This window comes from Ursus maritimus, unplaced genomic scaffold, assembly GCF_017311325.1.
Source record: "Ursus maritimus isolate PB19 unplaced genomic scaffold, ASM1731132v1 scaffold_18, whole genome shotgun sequence".
NCBI lineage: Eukaryota > Metazoa > Chordata > Mammalia > Carnivora > Ursidae > Ursus > Ursus maritimus.
The window spans coordinates 42,333,741-42,357,175 of NW_024424230.1; the positions used below are offsets into that span (position 1 = coordinate 42,333,741).

General features: G+C 42.7%; 1 protein-coding gene across 1 annotated transcript in view; it reads left to right on the plus strand.

Annotated features, from left to right (window-relative positions):
• CDH2 (cadherin 2) overlaps window positions 1–23,435 on the plus strand; it is a 184,082-nt gene that overhangs the window by 151,708 nt on the left and 8,939 nt on the right. Inside the window, exons 15-16 of the mRNA XM_040632382.1 lie at window positions 626–765; window positions 20,266–20,430. Coding sequence (XP_040488316.1) covers window positions 626–765; window positions 20,266–20,430 — 305 coding nt within the window. The remainder of the gene's footprint in view (window positions 1–625; window positions 766–20,265; window positions 20,431–23,435) is intronic.

Genomic DNA, 23,435 nt, shown 5'->3' on the forward strand with positions numbered 1-23,435 from the left:
CTGTGGGCTTCTCACCTGAAACGTGTGTTTTCATAGGAGAAGGAACGCAGAATAGCACAGGAGAAAAACACCAGCCTTTGGGAGCCAAAAATCCTCAAGACCCAATTGCTGATCCAATTCCGATTTACTACTCAAGTCTTCCTGGCAAACACCTTCCTTCCGTGTTCCCTCTGATACAGAGAGGGTAATGAGGGCTGACCCACCTCCGTGAGATAACAATTGCATAACAAGGAACAATTAACTTACTCTTGTTTGTTGGTTTAGAATTTACAAACCATTCATTATATTAGGAGTGTCCTATCCTCCAGCAAGCCAGAGACAGAAACGGTTATTGTCCCCATCCGTAAATGATAGAATGGGGGTGAGCATTCAGCCAATGAGCTCACAGGGCACCAGGTTCTGGAACCCGCGGTTTCAGGCTCTCTGTCCAGTGCTCCAGCCCCGCTCGGTCTTCTCTCTCCTCACGGCAGGCCAGAGAGAGGTTGAACAGACTGGAAGAGGCCTTACAAACTCTTGACCCAGTTAAGTATGTTAATAGTGTGAAAAGCGGTGATTGGAGAGGTCATGTTTTTAAAATTATGACACTATGGGTTTTTTTGTTTTTTTTTTTACTCTTTCTACCTAGTCCTCGTTTTGATGTTTGTGGTATGGATGAAACGCCGGGATAAGGAACGCCAGGCCAAGCAACTTTTAATTGATCCAGAAGATGATGTAAGAGATAATATTTTAAAATACGATGAAGAAGGTGGAGGAGAAGAAGACCAGGTGAGCTATATTTTAAACTTCTAAGATGAAATTTTGTGATCATGTAATTCAAGGGGTAGGACAAATGTTAATACACACAGGAAGTAAGGAAATGGTCTCGAGTTTTCTGTGTTTGTCACATTATCAAATACTTAGGCCGGGAGGGAATTCTTGCCTAGGTGTGCTGCACATTTCTTGATTTTTTTTTCAAGGTGCCAAATGTCATTGTATTTCTTTTATAAGAAAATTGTTCACACTGAGGAGCTAGGATATAAACCCAGTTCCAATTATAATAATGCTAATAAAAATATTTTTCTTTAAGTTTTTCTTCATTGGATATCTAAAGTATAAGTAAAATTAGTTTCTACAACAGGATTTATATATATATATATATATATATATTCTTGTGTATATATATATACAAGAAAAGCACATTCTACAAACATTTACCAAGCAAATTCAAATTTTAGATATCATAGCTCACATCTGTAATGTCTGTACCACATACCAGGCATTCTGTTGAGTGCAAAAAATGTTGGTGTCTCTTCAATCTTTGAAACCTGTGATATTATACTATGAGTATCTCCCCTTTTGTGATCGAAAACAGAGCTAAAGATGACTGGATTCTCGTAAAGAAGTAGGAAGTGATGGACACAGGGTTTGAATCCAGGTCTGTCTGATGTCACAGCCTAAACTAACTACTCCGATATCGTACCTCTTATAATTACCTGGAAGATACCACTAATGTCATCTACAAAAAGTCACCGTGACAGGTGACTATATTTTAGATACTTCGATAATTATGTTATTTCCACTTACAAATACAAATGTCGGGGCAGTAGTCCAAAAAAAGAACCCAGAATTCTTGGGTCTTGGATCATTGTCAGTAAATTCAAATGTACTGTCTTGAGTATATATGTAGACAATTAGTGATAAAACTGTTAACTTTAAAAAAGCAAATTTTCATGAACATATTTTCTCTTTCCCTTCTCTATTCATTTGAGGAAATAATGTATCACTTTAGGGGTGGTTTTTTCTTTTGCTTTTTTTGTTTAAAGATTTTTTAAATTTATTTATGTATTTATTTAGAGAGAGACAAGGAGACAAGTGGGGGGACAGGGAGAGAGAGAAAGGGAGAGAGCATCTCAAACAGACCCCGAGCTGAGCATGATCTCATGACCCTAAGATCAGCCCTGAGCTGAAACCAAGAGCCAGACGCCCAACTGACTTCTTCACCCAGGAGCCCCTATATCACTTTTTGTTTTACAAAGCACATTCACACCCACTGCTACACTTCATCTTTGTGGCGACCCCTTAGAGTTTTCCATTTTCCATTTGTAGCAAGTTGTGTGATGAGCTCTGAGTTTGTAACTGGCAGAGCCAGAGCTGAGGTCCACCTTTTCTGATTCCAGATTCCATGCTTGGTTTACAGTACCTCAACTCTCGCATTTAGAAGAGATGCTTATTAACTGGGGTGCCTGGGTGGCACAGCGGTTAAGCGTCTGCCTTCGGCTCAGGGCGTGATCCCGGCGTTATGGGTTCGAGCCCCACATCAGGCTCCTCCGCTATGAGCCTGCTTCTTCCTCTCCCACTCCCCCTGCTTGTGTTCCCTCTCTCGCTGGCTGTCTCTATCTCTGTCGAATAAATAAATAAAATCTTTAAAAAAAAAAAAAGACAGAAGAGATGCTTATTAAAATATGTTGAAAACTTGACTCATGTGTAAAGCTGCCTTGAATACTGACTAATTAAAGTGGCTCTATAAATATGCCCCAGGGTTTCTTGCTTATAAATGTCTTTGGATATTAAAATTCATGTTTGGCTTAATCCTTAATTAATCTATCCTTTCACTTTCCTGAGCTGTGTTCAGGATCAGCAAATGTATATTGATCACGTTATCTCATAAATCTTCTACTTCCGGTATTTTATTTTTCATGTCATTGTGCATAATATTCTAGGCATAAATCTAAACCCAACTCCATGAAGCTCCAGTATAAATAGTAATAGCCGGAAGGCTACCAGTCATAACTGGGTGCTGTATAGAATTGTGAGGCCCAGAGGCAAGAACCAAGATCGTTCTCAACATCTGGGGCACTCAGCATTACCTAATCTGGCTCTTTTTTGCCCTCCTTCCCATCAATCCCTTTGAGAACGTGTTGCATGATGTTTTATTGTTTTCGTTATTTTAGGAAAGACTGACTTCCTTTATTGACTTTATTCACTTAGATTGATTCTTGAGATCAAATAAGTCAAACTTACCTATTGCAAGGTTTATTAAAATCATCCTCATAAATGTTCAGCCCCTTCTTTTACTGACCTCTGAAGTTTCCTTTGCCCCCAGATAAGCTCCTAGGCGCAAATGTTTTGTTTTCTACCCACTTCCCCAAAAGTCGAAAGATTTCTCTGGAACTTTCTCTATATTGTCCTCTGTGTCTAATTTATTTATTTAGTACGGTTTTCCTGTGGTATCTTTTGGTAGCTAGCCTCTTGGTTCTTTGATGCCATGTTCATCTAGAGCAAAAGCCTCTCTCCATCATGGATTCTTGGTCACAATTTCCGTTTGCAGTTCTCATTATAGAAAATTGTGAAAAAATTGGGGCGCCTGGGTGGCTCAGTCAGCAGGGTATCCCACTCGATTTTGGTTCAGCTCATGATCTCAGGATCATGAGATCAAGCCCCATGTCGGGCTCTGAGCTTAGCAGGGAGTCTGCTTGAGATTCTCTCTCTCTTCCCACCTTGCCCTCTGCCCCTCCCCCACCACATGTGCTCTCACTCTCTGTCTCTCTCTGTCTCCCAAATAAACACATAAATCTTTAAAAAATTGAAAAGAAAATTGTGACAAAATTAAATAATGGCCTTTTTATTCATTCTATGATTTACCTCATAATAGAATACAATATGTAGTGTGGGGATGCTACACAAAGGGTTTTGTCTCTACCTCAAGTGGTTCATGAAATCCCTTTGCTTATCTCCATCACCAAGGTGACCGCCTTAACTTGGATCAGAATCATCACTGTCCTGCAATGCATCCTGATGAGTGTCCCGTCTCTGGACCAGCTGTTTGGAAATTAATAAATCCAGACTTCCTCCTTAGCAGGACAGGTCTTCGGCCCTTTGGTGCACTCCCTTAGGGAGCAGATGGAGGGTTGTGGGAAACAGTTGATGGTGGGTGTGCACCCCCTCAAGATGCAAATCCATCAGGCTTGTCCACACATGCAAGTCTGGGTGATTTGTCCTTATGCTCCCCTCTCTGCCTTTTTTGGAGTCAAGACATAGTTTCTAAAAATATTTTCTTTATTGGATGGAGTGTTCCCTTTTTTATTGAAGTATAGTTGACATACAATGTTATATTAGTTTCAGGTGTACAATATAATGACTCAACAAGTCTTTACGTTATACTGTGCACATCACGAGTGCGGTTACCATCTGTCACATACAACACTATTAGAGTGTCATTGACTATATGCCCTATGCTGTGCCTTTTATTCTCACGACTTATTCATTCCGTGATGGGAAACCTGGACCTCCTTAATGACAGATTCCTTTCTTCCACTCTCTCCTCCTCCAGAGATAAAAGCAGCTATGGGTCTTATTTCTCTTAGAGCTTGTTAGCTTCTTTATTTTTATTCAGTTAGCCTCATTATGTTCTCAGTTATGGCTTCAAAAATCTGTGATTTGGTAACTTATCTGGCTTGTTCTTTGCATTAGAGTGTGAGTAATAGTCTCATGGCTTTCTATAGTCCAGCCAGAAGCAAAAGCTTTCCTACAAGGCTCAAGAGTGTAGCCACCATGCATATCAACAAGAGCATTTCCAGCACCCCAGGAGCCTTCCTTGCAGCCCCTTGCCAGGAAGTATGCCCTCTGCCAAAAAGTAACCAGTATTTTTTATTTCTATCACCCTAGAACAGCATAACCGGTTTTTGGATTTCATTATGTAAATGGGTGTCATACAGTAGGTACTTTTTGTCTCTGGCTTCCTTTACTCAGACTTATATCTGTAAGACTCATCCGTGCTATATACAGAATTAGTTCATTTTTATAGTTGCTGAAAAGTATTCTGTTGTAGGAATTAGCCACATTTTATTCATCCATTCTACAATGCTTGGACTGAGTTCATGCAGTTGAATTATTATGAATAAAACTGCTATGAACATTCTTGTGTGTGTGCGTATGTTGGTGCATTTCTGTTGGCGTGTGCGTAGGGATTGAATTTCTACGTCCTAGTTGCTACCTCCCCTCATCACAGTGGTGCATGAGAATTCCAGTGGCCCTACATTCTCACTAGCGCTTGGCTTTTTCCAGTCTTTAAATTTCAGTCTCTCTGATGGCATGTATCTCAGTATGATTTCATTGGGATGTTCCTACTGACTCACTTACCATTTTGATATCTTTGTGAGGTTTCTGTTCGGCTTTTTTGTCCTCTTTTCTATTGGAGTCGTCTGCCTTTATCTTATTGATTTGTAGGAGGTCCTTCCATATTATGGATATCATTTCTTTGTCAGATAAAAAATATGGTCAATATCTTTTCTCTTCCCGTAGCTTGCTTTTTAAATTCTCTTCATGGTGTCTTATGATGAACAAACGTGTTTAACTTTAATGAAGTCCAATGTAACAATTTTATTCCATTAGGGTTAATACATTCATGTCCTATTTAAAAAAAAACTTTGTCGACTCTGATGTAATGAATTCTCTCCCTAAAAAAACAAAAGAAAAACAAAAAACTTCATGGTGTCTCCTCTAAGCTTTGCGGTTTTACCTATCACATTAAGTCTGTGATCTCTCTCTAATGGATTATTCATTTGCTATATTTATCAGAATTCTTTTTTGTTTTCTTCCTTGATGTCCAGCACTGTGTACTAAAAAGATAACCCTTCTCCACTGCACTGCAGAGGTCCACTTGTCATGAAGCAGGTGGCCTCAGCGCGGCGCGCTCATGTGGGCGGCCTCTGTGCGTGTGCGGGGGTCGGCTCTTGTGCATAAAGCGGGGCTGCTCTGTGCGTGCACATCTGCGGGGTCTCTGTGCGTGTGCGTCTGCGACCTGCCTCTGTGCGTGCGCGTCTGCGGGGTCTCTGTGCGTGTGCGTCTGCGACCTGGCTCTGTGCGTGTGCGTCTGCGGGTTGGCTCTGTGCTTGCACGTCTGCGGGCTGGCTCTGTGGGTGCGCGTCTGTGGGTTGGCTCTGTGCGTGTGCGTCTGCGACCTGGCTCTGTGCGTGCACGTCCGCGACCTGGCTCTGTGCGTGCGCATCTGCGGGCTGGCCTCCTGACCCTGTGCTGTACTGCTTGTTCTGTCTTGCTGCTCTTGGGCCAGTACCGCTTGTTTTCACTGCTGTCACTTTACAGTGCCTGCCTATGTAGTTGGATCAGTGCTCCAACTGAATTCATCAAGATTTGCGTCAAAGTTTTTGGTGGAATTTCTCATTTACTTTTTTTTTCCTTAAGAAAAACTAAACCCTTTATATAATACTCTTACTTTCTGAGTAAATTTGATCCAAATCTTTTTCCATTTTCTTTTTTTTTTTTTTTAAGATTTTATTTACTTGAGAGAGAGCATGCACATGAGTAGGGGGAGCAGAGGGAGAGGGAGAAGCAGGCTCCTTGCTGAGCAGGGAGTCTGACATGGGACTCGATCCCAGGACCCTGAGATCATGGCCTGAGCTGAAGGTAGATGCTTCACCGACTGAGCCACCCAGGCGCCCCACTTTTCCGTTTTCTAAACAAGATGTTACTGCTTTAAATCTTAAAATTATGGTCAGTTCCAGAGAAGTTCAGCTTTGTGATATACATTCTATTTCTGTTTTCCATAATTCACATGTGACTCCCTGTTAAAAAGTCTATAATTTCTTCTTTTTTATATTGACACAAAATTTTACATTAGTTTCAGGTGTACAACCTAGTGATTGAACAAGTCTGTAGGTTAGCTCATGTTCACCACAAGTGTAGCTGCCACCTGTCACCATAGGACGCTGTGACAGTACCACTGACTGTATACCAGATGCTGTGCCTTCTATTCCCATGACTTATTTCTTTGTGGTGTGCATTAAGCCTTTTTGGCCACAGAATATGAATCATACATTTTTATTAGTTGTGGGGGAAGATATTATCTCTTTACAAGAGTAGGCTTCAGAAATGGGATTGCTGCCATGTAACATTTTAGACAAGTTTTAGTCGATTTTTATTACACAGTATGTAGTATTTTAGGGAGCATGCACGTCGCCTCAAGATGTGGGCAGAGACCATGTCATACAGGGCAGACATGGCTTCACATAATCAGGCAGTGGTCAGCTTGATGTCTCAGCTGGACAATCCCAGAGAATCACCAGCTTCTTCCAAGGATGGGCAGGTCTCAGAGGGTAGTTTAGGCCATTAGGGAAGCCAGGTAGTGACTGTGGTGACAGGCAACGACAGCTGTGCTGGGGAGGCTGTAAAACCCAGCCTCAGGCTGCCTTAGTCAACATTCCTATGTTTCCCGCCAAGAGAAAGCATCCTTCTTAAGAAGCTAACTGATTAGAAAGACAAGAAAGCAAAGCAGTCCTTTACAAGGGTAGTCCTTATCTTCCCGGCCATTGATTAGTATCTCTGGCTGTCTTAGTTCCGTGCCAGGACACAGGCTGCTAATTTCTTTAACAGAATAGCTAAGAAGCCCAAGAAAAGAAAAACAACAACACATCTGTATCTTCTGTCTGGTGTATAGCAGACTTTTACCGGTGCGTGTCGATGCTCTGCTCTGGGTTAGGTTGTCAGCACCCTAGAGGGGTCCCCATATTCAGTGTCAGCGCTGGGTACCTTCTGAACAGGAGGACCATCTGATGGCTGTTGGGACAGACACTTTTAACATAATGTCTGTTCTCTTTTCAGAGGGCGAGGTTCCTTCTTTGTCTGCTTCGCTACCCTATCATCTGGGCTTTGGGTAGTTATCAAGTCATGTTTAATTACCCTCATTCGTAAATGTTCATTGGTGCACTTTTGGCCAGTGCGGCCGGTTGCAGATACTCTGTAGCTTGTAATGTTCTTTGCAATGAGCTCCCCCCGTATTAGCATCACTAATAAAATCAGGGTGAACGTACAATATAGCCGATAGCTTGTTTTTCATGGAACCATCCGTTTAGCCCCAGGATAGGAAACAGAAACTGTTAGCTTCCTGCAATTTAAAGCTTAGACTTCATTACGATTGCTTTTATATTAAATAAACATTTATGGAGTGTGTCTTATGTTTACAACGCTCACTGGTGCTCACTTTAAACAATCTCTATCTAAATCACTTCCCATTACACAGTTTCATTCTTCGTAATAATAGCAAAAGCTATTGTTTGGGGTACCCTGCGAATTAGGCACTGTAGTAAGTGGTAAGTGCTTCGTATACAGCATTTCATTTGACCCTGCCACAGCACAGCAGGGTGGGCACGCATGGTTAAAAAGTAGTGACGTGGGGATTAAGTCCCTGTCCATCCGAGTCCGAAGAAAGTGGTGTGTTGACCGGATCCTGTACCATCCTTGGCAAAGCTCAGGCTCAACCAGGCGATTAAAACAGTGCCTTTCCGAATGTCATTTGAATTTATCAGAAGCTGTCCCTTCCTTGTAACGGACTCTGGGACATCCGGCGGCTTCCTCTGCTCTTAGAGTTTGACTTGGCAAATCTCCCATTCTGAGTTTGGGGTTGGAGGACTCCTATGGGGACTCTGGATCCGTGAGAGAGGAGGCTGCTGCCCGAGTGGGGAGGTTTCGCAGGTGACAGTGAGTGGACCATGGCTGCTGGCTCACGGGCAGCATTAAGGGAGCCGGGCTTGCCCTGTCTACCAGACAAACACACCCAAGGTTAGAGCTGACGCCGGTCAGAGCTGGTCGTGACAGAAAGTGTGAGCGGCTAATTAGAGGTTCCGCATCAGTGTTCTCTTGCTCGCTCTTGGACTCTTGGCCCTTACTCTCCCCTGGGTACCAGGCCTGTCTTCCCACGCAGCTGCTGCTGAGTGTAACGTCACAATCGGCTCGATTTTTTTGTCTCTCAGTTTCTTCAGGAGAGGCCCAGCACCTCTTGGGCTCAGGAGGGTTCACATTCCAGAACTGAGAGGACTCTTATCTGAATTCCCACATTTGGTTTCTTAAGTTTTAGAGTCTTGCTCTCGAGCTAGAGTGTTTCCTTCGCATCAGTGATGGTTCTGAGCTCTCAGAGAAAGTGCCTGATGTCAACCCCGATGATGTGGGGGGCATGTCTGAAAGCTGGATTCCCTTTCACTTTAAAAGTCAAATTTCATCAAGTATGTGTAGGGGGGGAGTGTGTGTCTGGACTTTTTAATTTAGCTTGCAAGGTGTAGAAATTGAAAAAATTCACATAAATTTTGAATCTCCCCAGCCTCTCCAAAAAGTTGAAAGATCTAGAAACATGGCCAGCATTCCACCTTGACAGCAATCATTGGAAACCAAATAGAGGCTTCTCTCTTTAAGCAGGGCAGACATGCTCTGATAATTGTTTTTGTTTTCTTCTTTTCATCCCAGGCCAGCTTTATTGACTTATGTTATAAGCCAGTCCTTCATAGAAATCTATTTTTGCTGACTCTGATTAAATTATATAATAATTATTAGACATTGGATTAACAAATAACAGATTTCTACAAGGAGAAGATACCATAGTGGTCTGAAACAATGGAACAATTTTCTGTAGTACTGTTTTTTGGGGGTTGTTTTTTTTTTAAGGAAAAGAAAGTGGATTCACCACAAATATATTTAGCCAGATGAATTAGTTAAAATAGTCTAGCTGCTGTAACAAACTAAAATTTCAGTGACCTAAGCCTGATTGAAATGCATTTCTCACTTACTTCGTGGTCGTTGGGTTTCAGGTCATGGGAATTGGGGGTGGGAAGGGAAGGTCCACTCTACTCCATATGGCTTCCAGGATCACCGCAGCCATACATACCTGCAACCCCTGAATGACCAAAGGGCAGGGAGGATGATGACTTCGGGGAGATTTTTATGGGGCCTGACGCACATCACTTCCATTCTCCATTCCCTAGGAAACACCTGTTGGCTGGGTACCTAGTAAGAAGAAGTGGGTTTGGTGACCAGCTGGAAGTCTCTGCCCCATCCTGTTAGGTACTTGAGTTTAGAGAATCTTTTCTGAGATTCTTTGAGAAGGGTTTCCTCCTAGGACCCACCCCCAGGAGAGTGCTAGCCTACGTGCATGATTTTGTGACCCCTGCAGATATGCCGGAAGGAAGTGGGTCACAGGGGACACACGGGAGGTGCACAGCTCATGAAAATGAGACCCTCTATGTAGGGCTCACAAAAACCGGGGAAGGCAGCTTTTCCTTACCTGCAGGATGCTCCCCGTGCTCCCTGGGATCCTAGTCTTCTTGATCAGGGACCAGCACTTGCACGTGTAAAAAAGTCGCATGCAATCGGGATAAACTGAGTCAGGATAGGAGCTCTTTGTGGTGGCCCAGGATGTCAAAACCCAAAAGATCCAGATGTAATTGCTGTATGAGTGACCATTGCCTTTTTTTTTTTAATGAGCTTGAATTCTTATGTGATTTGTGGAAATCAGTGTCAGTATTTCTGTAGCTGAGATCCCCGGAATCTCCATGGCACAGGAAGCACGTTCAGTGCCTGAGATGGAATAAGAACCCACAGCTCCTATGAGCCGGAGTTGGCTTTGAGCCCTGGGGACTCCGCGGGTTGATGACGTGGTTTCTCCTCACATTGCCCCTCCCCTTTGCATGTTCAACTGCAGTAGGATTCAACACCTGTACCTCTGTACCTGTGACATGTGACTTCACACTTCTCTGGCTTTCGTCCATGGTCTGCACTGGCAACTCTCTTTAGCCCCCAAGACTCCTCTCAAGACATCTTCCCTTGGAATCCCAGCTGGATCGAGTGTCTCTGCTCGGGACCCACAGCATCCCATGTCTACTTTGTTTTGAGCTTTGGTGTCTAGTCCTGCTTCCGACCTTAAGCTCTGTGAGGACGGGATTTTGTCCTCTTCGTTTTTTATTCCTGTACCTAGGACGTTGCGCACCTGACAGGTGCTCACAGAATGTTCATGCATTGGGCCTTCCTCCCGAACCTCTTAGCTTGTATGTCTGTGTACAGGGTTAATTGAACTAGTACACCCATGATAACTTGACTTTCATCCTTTGAAATCCCTGCTGTCTTCCGGAAGTGATGATAACATTCATAAATGCTAGCACTCGTCACACACTTGTTCTGTGTCAGCCTCTGTGCTGTGCCCTTAGTTTGCATTTCTCTTATAATCTTCCCAACAACCCTGCACAGTAGACGCTGCTCTTAGTCCAGTGTTCAAACCCAGGTCCACGTGACTTGAGAGGCCAAACTCCTAATGCATTTGCTGGTGGTCATATGATAGCTGTCGTATGTGGGGTTGCTGATTTGTAGCACGCAGGTGTTACTGGTAGGACCAGTGAGGCTGGGTGCTTAGCCACAGTTTATTAGAAGACCACTGGTAATCGGCTTTAGAACAGGCAAAGAGTAAGACTCAGTTAATTGGTTAAACATGGCTTGCAGAATTGACCACGTTTTGACATTAACAAAGTTAGAATCTGGAGAAGCAATCTGAACAGCCAAGTTATTACAAAAAAAAAAAAAAAAATCCAAGTATACAATCTGGGTGACAGGAGCTAAAATTTTAAATCCAGGATGGATGCCTAGACAGAGGGATGGGGTACAGGTGTAAGAAAGCCCCTTGAGGGGCGCCTGGGTAGCGCAGTCGTTAAAGCGTCTGCCTTCGGCTCAGGGCGTGATCCTGGTGATCCGGGATCGAGTCCCACATCAGGCTCTTCCGCTGTGAGCCTGCTTCTTCCTCTCCCACTCCCCCTGCTGTGTTCCCTCTCTCGCTGGCTGTCTCTCTGTCACATAAATAAATAAAATCTTTAAAAAAAAAAAAAAAAGAAAGCCCCTTGAGACCAAAGGAGTGACTTCCCCGAGTCAAGGGATCTTTGCTTGAGCCAGGGCGGTCTGTCTCCATGCACTTCCTACGAATCTCAGAAACCAGCCCCGGTGTGGGCAGCCCACCCAGGCCCTCTGACTCAAGCAGAGAATGAAATTATATAATTTAACCATGGTATATTGGATTTTCTGGGGTAATTGTTTTACAAAATCTTTCTGCCGTATAAGCAAACTGACAGATGGCTGAATCTGGACACAACTGTGGAGATTTTATTGTTGGCTGAAGCCACACTCTGGTATGTTCTCAAGTTGTTCGTCCACTTATACCCACATGCAAATACGGGTGTATGTTAGTTATTCAAAGACCAATACTGATTTCACAAGGTGAGAGCTTCACCAGGGGTGGGATTAGTACATTGTCATTCCCTTCGTGCAAGCTGTTCTCAGAATGCTTACCACCAGGTGACACACATCAGTAGGCTACCGGCGGCGTATTCTCAGCTGGTCAGGGCCCGTTCATTCCCCACTGGGCATGAAGTAGTTTTAATGGGCACGTGATTTGCACACAACCTTTTATTTGCTATTCCTATCACTGGAATTCATTTTAACGTTCATTCTTCCCGACTAATCATGTTTACTAGATTTCGTTTTAGAGGAATAGAAAGTTATCAGTGTCCCGGTAATAACAGGGATAAAGATTTTGAATGCCAACTATGTGTTAACACTATGCCAGGAAAAAAAAAAAAAAGCTAAGAGACTAAGTGGCATTTGCCAGAGTTCTGTCACCTGGCCAGATCCACCAACTGCCTGTTTTGGTAAAGTTGTATCAGAACACAACCGGGCACCTTGTTCATGTGCAATCTGTGGCTGCTTTTACACTGAAGCAGTGGCAGAGTTGAGACCATATACCTGAGATTATATGGCCCAGAGATACTGCAATGTCTGCTCTCTGGGCCTTACCGAAAAAGCTTTGCTAATCCCCTGAGTGGTTAGAGAATATGGAGCCCTCGTTAGTGTTTGGTCTGAAGTTTATGGAACCTGCCCAAGGTCATGGAGTTGGATATGGTGAAGTCAGGATTCGAATCAAGGCATTTTGATTTCAGACTCTTATCTTTTGCAATCACCATACTGTGCTCCCTTTGTATGTACATTTATCTTAAGCAATGATGAGTTCTCCTTAGGAAATTCCAAAACAATGTGACTTAATGTGGAGAAGGATTTGTGATGCTCTGTCACCATATTCGCAACCAAATCTTGTCATTTCTTTACTCCCTGTTTTTAGGTTTCCTCTGAGATAGAACACTAGGTCAGGCTAACATGGAATGACTTTGATCTTGTCAGAATGGTGACATCTGTATGTTTTGTCAGAAGAAGTTGGAGCTTGGGGTGGGAACGTGGCCTAAAGATGTATTTAGAAAGTATACTGTGCGTCTCCCAGACAGATATGCTTGAATGGGTTAAGAAGTATAGGGCTGTAACTAAATTGCATGGAAAGGGTAGGAAATGACAAACATTAGTATAAACAATAAATGTCAGATTTCAGGAGCAACATCGTCTTTCTGAAGCCCTGTTACTCTGCTCCATCCTACAGGCCCCACACAGCCACATCCTTTCTTCCTCCAGCAGCTTACACCTTCCCCTTCCATATTTTTGTAATTGTTTATATATGCATTATATCAGGTTTCATCATTTTTGAATGCATTCCTTTCAAAGACACTAGACTGAGAGCTCTATGGGCCACTGCGTCTGTGACCCAAGAGACTCTCCAAAAAATATTTGTTGAATCAAATCTAATGGAACCGTAATTTGCAACACTTTTCCAAGAGAATATGCCATAATTTTACAATAGGAAGTAAGCTGTGATAAAATTTCAACAATGTCAGTGTCTGCAGCAGAACCATCCTTTTGCGCCAAAGAGTGAAACTTGAGCTCATTCAGAATTCGGAAGAGGGAATTTCGAAAGAAGCCGTGACAGGGCAGCATGAACAGTAAACCATGGAGGCAGAAACTATGTATGCATGGTTCCCTCCTCCTGGGGACCCGGCCACGTCCCTCGTGGGAAGGGGAAACCTGGCCCTCTCGCAAGAGATTACGATGTGTATGAAAGCGGAGAATAGAGGTCCTTCAGCTGTCCCCAAGTTATGTTATCTCTGTGAGGCTCACGATTCAAACCAGAAAAGCTTTTAGCAAACCTTTTGTTTCGGGGGGGCTTTCATAATCCATAGAATCTGCTTCGTCTTCTGCATCATTTCTCCTGGGTAGAGAGTGAACCATCATAACTATATTTCGCCGGGCAGGAAAATCACGTAGTATTGTCATTTACATAAAGCTTGCAAGGGTATTTGACTGACTTGTCAGCAGTTGTATGGTAATGTGTTGACACCTTATCACTATTTCATTCAATTATTTTAATGCCAGGAGCTATAGAGGGTGAGATAATAATGTTCTTCCTTTCCACCTTCCCTTCCTTTTTGTGTCTGTCGGAAGAGTTTCTTGCTTGTGCCACAGTCAGCTCTTTTTCCAGATAACTTTTTTTTTCCTTCAGAATTTGGTCCATTTACTTTCATGTTAGTATTTTGACTTCTCTCAGTCACTCGGTCTTGAAACATGAAAAATGTTTCCCTTATCTCTATGGGAATTTGAAAGTTCCTTGCCTTTGCTGCTATAAAAGGAAAGTTTCCCACTCGTACCAGCCCTTGCCTAGGGGATAGGGAAGCTGGCCGCTGTGTTCCTTCACTCTTCTCCCCATGGAGGCTGATAAAGGACCAGGAACTTTCAGTGCCTCCCTTCCCGCCCCCACCCCTCAACCCTTCTGCTCAGGCGGAGGTGTGGGACCTAAAGGAAGAATCCTAGTTCTGACTAAAACTCGGTGAGGCACGTTTGAACCAACTGAGCACAGACAGGCCCTTAGCATAACCACCCTGAACTCCTCTTCCAGCACGGGAAACCCCTCACATTTCCCACCTCAGCAGACTGCCCTGTGCATTTCTTCACTGGCCTCGGGGGCAACAAGATACAGCCCTTTTTTAAAAATTTAATATATATATATATTTTAATTTCGCTTGCTCTGGTGGTCTCTGTTTTATCCTTCCACACTGCTTACCTGAGCCGGTGACCTTGGGCAAATCATTAACCTCTCTGACCTGCAGTCATCAATGGAATAGAACAATACCCACTTAGAAGGATTTGTGCTGTGAGGACGGGAGGTGATCACTTGAGAAAGCACCTAGTGTCATTCCTGATAGATGATGGGCACCAGGTGAAGCTTGGCTTCCTTCTTCCATCCACACCCAGAGCTGAAAATGGCATCTGGCACCCGGTAGGCTCTCCTTAAATACTTGTGAAACAGTAAATGAATATTTTCGTCACTCTCTAAAACAGATTTAATTGCACGATTCTATAGATGCTACCAGCAATGTAGATTTCTGATTTTTTTTTTTTTTTTTTTTTTAGCTCTCAGAAATTTTTACCTCGGTTCCAGAATTTCTATCTATACTGATGCGGCATTTTAATTTATTTAAACATAACCAAATGCTTTAGGGTAGATTCATGGTATCTTTACTGAACCAATTATAAATCATTGCCAGTCAGTGGAATTTAACAAGAAAAGCCAAAACCAGAATGTTAGCTGCTAACTAACTTTTTACTAACTCTCCCATAATTGTATCACCCTTAAGACATTTTAAATCATAGATGGACCAAAAAAGGGCTTTAAGTTGCTTGCAACTTTAGTTAATTAACTTTAGTCAATATTCTAAAAACCATAATTCCATGTCTACTTCTAATGTTTGTTGCCAAATTACATATGTTCCAAATATTTTAAAACAAGATTTTCCCTGGCCTTCATTTGACAACTAGATTTCTTTAGGAAGTTAACATGGCAAGTAAAGGTTGACAATCGCAAGAGAATTTTCAGATCTACTTTTTCTCTAGAGAGTTTTAGGAACAAAATAAAAGATTTCTTCTTGAATTGTTTCTTTGTAATCTTCAGAAGTAAGACCATGAACCCAATGACCTTGAGAATGTTTTCAGTCTCTGTAATTGTCTTTATAATTCTCATCCTACATGTTGTAATTTGTGTGTTTAAGTAAAGTATTATGGGATTGTAAAGATGTATAATTTAGGAGGCTTGCATAGAGTGACCCCTTATCAAAAGGCTTAAAATTGGACCCTCAGGACAGGACCTCTGCCATATAACACAGATGGATGTGGACAGAAAAACCCGTGCCTGTGACCTGAAGACTTTTCTGCCCACTTCCTAGCATTATCAGGTTTTTTTTATATTCCATATTTGTCATAGACAGGAGAAGCCATCACAGAGAAATGTTAAGCCACCCATTTTAACCCAGTCTCTAACTTCCCATAAATCAGTGGTTTTCTGCCCTTTTTTTTTTTTTTTTTTTGATACCAGCACAGCTGAGAAACGTGACACGTTTCCATCATTGTGGGGGGCTCACCAGGGCAATAAATCTCAGCGACAGGACCGGGTCTTTCTGTCCCTCCCCATTGTGAATTACTGCTATGGGATGTAATGTGATCCAAGGCACGTTTCTTAAATTGGTTGCTTTTTTGAACATCTGGCATGAATGTCATCGCTGAGACTTTATTCAACACATTTTTTAATGAGCACTTTCTACGGGCTTGCCATTTTGATGGTGGAAAGGACGGAACACGACTACGAACCTTTGAAGGCTATTCCTGCTCTCTGGTTCTTAAGGTGGTAGGGAAAGGCTATCAAAAGAAAGATTTAAAAAAAAAAAAAACCTATAAATTAATATGCTGTTATATATATCCCTAATAAGTGAAGCAGGCCAGGTGGAGATGCTGTCCTTGTCTGGAGGAGATAGCTGGAGTCAGTTCTAACAAATTATGTCAGAATTTAAGCTCTTTTTTTTACCAGATCTTCCCCCATTTTCAGGTGAACTATCCCTATGTCTAGATGTCAGCAATTTATTAGAAAATTCTGCTGGCCAGTCAAAATGCATTCACCTTTGTAACCTTTGGGTGTCGTGGGAGCTATATAAGCAGTCGGGGAGTGCAGGTTCATTTCAGGTAAGGAACACCGTGAGCAAAGCCGCATGCCTCTGTTGTCTCTAGTTATGCCAAGGAAATTCCTCTGCATTTCTATGCAGAATTATCATATAAGGTACTGAGTATCAAGGAATTGTCACCAGGTAAAAGACAGTCCTTAACCATAAGGTTCAATTACTTACTTTCATGTAATCCAGACTTCTAATAAAATATTTTACATTCTCAGCATAAAAATATTTAGTAACTGTTATCTGTATACTTACAGTCTGTTTTTCCCTTTCTATATAAAGCTTCAGTCATTGTCAGGAGGCACAGTTATTCAGTTTATCCCACTCTATTATGCTTGGGAGTTATGCAGTTAAACATGACCTGGAAAAACATGCTTCTGGTGTGTAAGCATTTGGAATTCTCTAAATAAATCCTTGTTTTTATGTTGTAGAACCTTCTAGCATTTCAAAGGCCTTCACATCTGTTATATCATTGTATGTCTTCAAGGTAGCCTATAAATTGCTCATAAATTCCATAAAATTTAAAATGGAGCACATTTGTGCACGATCGGGATGTTTTCACGCAGGTTTTAAATGGAGAATCTGGAATGCTGTATCCTGACAAGAGAAAACAGCATTCCCATACCTTTGCTCATGCTGTTGATAATCCCAGAAGGGTCCTTTCTGCCTGGCGCATGGGTTGTTCAAGGTTCAGATCTCTGAGCATTTTATACTTTGCAGTATACCAGGTTTACCTCCCACACTGGCTTGTCCTGCTCTGTGTACCTGCCTCATGTCCCGTCGCCCCTTGTACAGTCCTGAGAGGAGGGGCTTTTCCTCAGTGCCTTCCGCGGTTAGGTTAGCTGAATCTCTTGATAAAGAGTTGTTTCCAGGGCGGTGGTCAGGATGAGAGTGTCTCAGGGTGCAGAGAGTTACGTTGTAGGTGAACGCTTTGAAGTCGGACACACCTGGTTCGGAGTCCCATCCTAATCACAGACTAGATGTGTGACCTTGGACAAGTTACTCTAGCTCTCTGAGTCTGTTTCTTCACTTAAAACGATGATAATAAAACATTCTCCACAGGTTTGTTAGAAAGTATCCATGGGGGGGGGGGGCGCCTGGGTGGCACAGTGGTTAAGCGTCTGCCTTCGGCTCAGGGTGTGATCCCAGCGTTATGGGATCGAGCCCCACATCAGGCTCCTCCGCTATGAGCCTGCTTCTTCCTCTCCCACTCCCCCTGCTTGTGTTCCCTCTCTCACTGGCTGTCTCTATCTCTGTCAAATAAAAAAAAAATAAATAAAATAAAATAAAAAATAAATTTAAAAAATTTTTAAAAATTTTAAAAAAAGAAAGTATCCATGAGGGGCATCTGGGTGGCTCAGTTGGTTAAGCGTTGGCTCAGGTCATGATCTCAGGGTCCTGGGTTTGAGCTCCGTCCGCATCAGGCTCTGTACTGGATGGGGAGTCTGCTTCCTCCTTTCCCTCTGCCCCCCCCCCCCGGTCTGGTGCACTCTCTCTCTCAGCCCCCCTCTCTCTCAAATAAATAAATAAAATCTTCAATTAAGAAAAAGAAAGTATCAGTGAGAAGGCACTTCTCAAGAGGCTGGTAGAGTGCCTGGTGCCTAGTGGGTGTGAGTGCCAGTGACCTTTGCCTTGCTGTCCTTTGTGATTGTCATCATCCCTTACGCTCCTGGCCCTCCACACTCATCTGTCCAGGCTGTTACTCTTTCATTCGGCCTCGTAGCTTGGACTTGACTCACTCTCCTAGGAGACTGTCAAAGAGCTAGGCTTTGAAGTAAGCCGACCATGCTGGGACTTGGAGGCGGTCTCGAGTCATAGTAGATTGGGACCGGGGACTTAGTTACTTGGGTCATTTGAGGTTCCATACCTCAACTCTTACATGAGGATAAGAAAACTTACTGTAGAACGGTGCTGGTCTGAGGATCCCATGAGGGAATGCATGCAAGGCGGCTACACGAATGCCAGTACAGGGTGAGTACTCAAGTGTTAGATAAATCACAACCGCTATAGAGATCCTACAAACGGTGCTAAGCTGGTTTTAGACAAAAAGATAAAGCCTGAGCTGTGAAGAGTCCCAGAAAGTCTGCACTCTCTGTAAACGTCCACATTAAGTTGCAGAATTTTATATCATCAGAATTTAGGAGCTTGAAAACTACAGAGTATTTGCCCAAACCTAAAATTCTGATGCATTTCCACGTTATAGTCAGCTTCTTTATTCCTGTCTCACTGGCTGATGTTAAAGCCGAAAATAGTTCTGAGAGCCCAGCCTGTGCCCAGAGCATCCTTCCCCACGATTTCTGCTCTGCCCTTCTGAAAGTGGACAGGCTGTTTTTCCAGGACATTCCCACAGGGCTCACTGGAAGGGAATCTACTCCCCCTCGTCTCACACCATGGGGCCAGAGATTGGCAAACTTTGTCTGTAAAAGGCCTGATAGTGAAACTTTGTAGGCCAGGTATAGTTTCTGTGCCATATTCTTCTTCTTTGTTGTTATTGTTGCTTTAAATAACCCTTTACAAATGTAAAACCATTCTTTGAGAAAAATAGGAAATGGGTCCAAGGACAGGCCCATAGACCATAGTTTGCCAACTCTAGACCACTGAAGGGAGGGAGGAGTGGAGAATGGCTTTGAAACCTTGGTGAACTGATGCCTTTCTTTAAGGAAAACACATCAGCATCATTTTTTAAATAAATTTTAATGTTAAAGACATGGTAGGAAAGGAAAAAGTCTTCCTCGACCCTCTCAGGGTGCCTGGCTGAGTATGAAAATTAAACTAGCAAAGAGGGGTGAACAGGAGAAAAGCATGCACATTAAACTTCCACATGTCCGTGGAAGCCTCACAAGAGAATGAAGCCCCAAAGTGTCCAGAGTGGGAAGCTTTTATACCTTTTAGACAAAGAAACAATACATTTCTGAGAATTGACAAGATCAAGGTTTGGGCGAGGCCTAGTAAATGGTGAAGAAGTAACTAGGGAAACAAAGGTTAGTCCAACAAGGTTTGTTGGTACAGTTTCCTTGGCCCCAAAGTCTCTGTCTCTGATGATAAGAATGTCTTTCCTCCTCCCGGTACAGGGAGGGGACCTTTCATGTGGGAGTTTTATGACCTGTTTCAAGAAAAAAGGGCAAAGGTGAGGGGAGTTAGAGTGACCTCCCTACTCTTTTAGGTTTTTGGTGTTTTTTTTTTAATTCTTTCCACTTGAAATACCAAATACGCTAAGGTGCTCTAAGTTAGGGTAGTGGGTCTCGAACCCCACGTGAAGTTAGTACCTTTGCTGGTATGGTACTGCTCTATCTTCTAGGCAGTTTTTAGTCATTTCATAGTGGGACCTCATCTCACTGCTGTTTTCCATTGGAAACTGATGAGAAACATAGGAAAGCAGATGGAGCACAGACTGTAGAAATGAAAAGCACAGAAGAAAGAGCTGTGTGAAAGAAATATTTAATCATAACATGAAAAACTCATGGTGGCAACTTTTCCATTATGTTAAATTTCACTCATTTCTATGCATTCTGGGTATGTGTTTAAAAACAAAGGTTGTAATTTTCCATCTTTATGCCCATCTACCATGGGTTTTTGATTTTGTCTTTTGCAGGATTATGACTTGAGCCAGCTCCAGCAGCCTGATACCGTGGAACCTGATGCCATCAAGCCTGTAGGAATCCGACGATTGGATGAGAGACCCATCCACGCCGAGCCCCAGTACCCGGTCCGATCTGCAGCCCCACACCCTGGGGACATCGGGGACTTCATTAATGAGGTGCAAAGACAGGCTCACTTTCTTTATAAGGGTGTTTATTTTATGCTAATGGTTAGCTGTACGTAGACCACAGATTGCTTGGAATACAGCTATGTAGGTCGTTAAAACACACTTGATTTTTCTCGAGCTTATCTTCGTGTTAAAGCAAATGTGGCTTCAGTAGCAGAGAACAGATATAATTGGTTTGATGGGCCAAAAAACAGATCTATCAATTAACATCCTGTATTTGTAAACGACATTCATATACATTATCAGTATTAGTCACACTATCTCCGAAAGGCTTTTTTCCCTCGATTACAAGTAATAAATAGACTAACGATATTATAGTGTATTCTAATTTCATTTATTAGCACTGATGAATGTAAGAATAGTTCATTTTCATTTTCCTCACACTACCCTTTGAATCCCACAAATGTTGAGAATTCAGTGCCTACCCAATGACTAGAGTTCCATCAAATGAGATTAGTAGGAAGAAGAGCTAAATTAAATATTATGTAAGTGATTTAAATACTTGTCTGGTTGAGGAGTTTTAAGGGCTTCTGTAAGAGGCAGCTAATTCTCTGTTGAATGTAACAGATATGATTTCCACTGTCAAAATTACTATGGCATTCTTTCATTTCATTACTGACCACGAGTTCCGCTACATTTAATACTTAAGTTTTGAAGTAAAATGATTTATGCTGCTTCTTTTGATCATGTCTGTAGTTTTACTGCAATTCTCCTTTTGAATTTTTAGTGTTAAGTGTAAGAGAGCAGTGCGTATTGATGTCAATCGCGACTATATGGCAGAACTCGTGTTCTCTGGCCATGTCCTGCCACTCAGTATCTCTAAGATCAGAATAGGTCTCAGTGCATTACAAGGTGGAATACTTCTCTTATTTCCCGGGCTTCCCTGCAGTCATATATTATATATACAAAATCAGTCTACTTTAGGTTTTTAGATGCAGTTATCATTTGTAAAAAAAAAAGTTTTGAAACAAGCTTAGAGTATTTATCTCCCTTTACAACTCATTACTGTCTATTCCTGAAATGCACGCTGCTTTCCGAACATATGCGTTCACTTCTGTTCAACAGGTAATAGGTTAATTTGTTTTAGTCATGATTTGAAAGCAGATGGGAGGCAAAACAACAGAGTGCCAATAACTCCTTTATCGACAAAAATATGCCCTGACTTTTCCAGTTATTTGTAGAGAGACCTGGTTAGGGGATTTGCAGGAATTTATATCTATGACTAGATCTTTTTTGAATACTTACGAGTGCCTGCCGATTTTACTTCTAAATTAGCATTTGTTGTCATGAGAAATTGTTTCATTAGCCCTGTGGTTGTGGGATTCGAGATACAGCGAATCTTTTGAATGGAGGTGCAGAAACTGGACTTTCTTAAAACAAGGATTTTTGCCTCAGTGTCATTCAACAAGAACTTAATGGAATGTCCCTTCCTGTCCCCGGAGTGTCAGTATTCTGTGGGATTCCATTCCATCCATGACATTGTTCTTTTCTCAGTGACAGAGGTCCGGCGTTAGGCGTCATGTGTATGATGTTGTCCCAATCTGACTCCTGCCCTCTTCCCCATGACGTTTCCTTCCAGGGCTGCAACCCCATTGAACTATTTGCAGTTCCTCAAAAGCATCCCAAGTTTGACTACAGTGTAACTTTTGCAAAGCCCTTACCTTCTTAACCATCAGTGAAACACCCACTTAGCCTTCAGCTTCACCTCAGACACCCCCTTCTCTGTGAGGGTCTCTTTGATCTCTCTGGGAAGAGTTAACAAGGTGCTTCCTGCATGATAACCCTGACCACGGAGGTGTAACTGTCGATATTTCTCTCTCCTGCATGAACATGTGCCTGCTCGCCAGGACAGGGCTATTTCTTGTTCATCTTTGAGCAACCTCAGCAGCCAGAGTGTTGCCTAGCTCTTAGATTTTGTTGTTTGAAGGAATCCAAGCGCTGTGGCAGGTGTAGGACGTAAAGCGATGAACACCACCCGATTTGCATTTCATTGGGATTCATCGGGGCCCAAGTCTGGGGCCTTTACTCCACTGGAGCAGACAAAATTCAGAAAATGAGGGTATTGGTTGTTCTAAGTTGTGTTTTAGTGTATGTTTTATGTTTGTGTCTACGTGTGTGTTCATTCATCTTTTTTACAGGGACTGGATTTTCTTCACTAGGTAGAGAAGCGTGTCTAGTGAGTAAGACTCAGTTCCCCAGCCCCTCAAATACCACAGTAGAGAGAGTTACAGTCACAATTTCCATTTGCAATCTCCTTTTCCTAGAACAGTGCTCAGCCTAAAAAGTACACAGCCTAAAAAGTAGCTGGAGACCATAACGAACATGTTTCAGTACTTCTATGAAAAACTTGGTGCCAAGCAACTGACTTGCAAATTAAGTTCTAGAATGCAGTCAGTTCATAATTTGAAGACTGTCTGCATTGGCTAAAAATGGCTCATTTTGAAATGATCTTGAGCTGGGTTTAGGATCGTTCATTCAGTAAATAACTATTGAACGTCTCCTGTGTGTACATATCTGTACTAGTAATATGTAGAAAGAAAATAAATTAGACCTGGATTCCCTTTGTGCGTACTCCCTACTTTGCTGCAAGAGCGGTCTTTGTACCAGGCAAACACTCCGGGATCCGACTCCTTCCTTTGCGGGACACTATTGGGTGTAATCCTTCCTTGGCTTTATAGTTTCATCTCAGCGCCCTCCCCCCGCCCAGCCCGGCCAAACCTGCATCTTACAGGCCAGAGACAGGGACTCTATTTGTGTCTTCCAGGCTCAGCTCGTAATCCCATGTTGGTACCTGTTCCCATGCTGTCCTCCCTGCGCAGAATGCCATTCCCTCTTTTTCTAGATGTTAGTTCCTTCAGTAAGTCTTTACCCACCCAAGGAGGGTCAGGTACACAGAGTTTGGGGTACGCACCATCCAGTGCCATCCCGTCTTACCCAGGACTTACCTTCCTTCATAACTCCTGTCTCAGGGTCCCCTTCTGCCTCCAGGGGAAGAG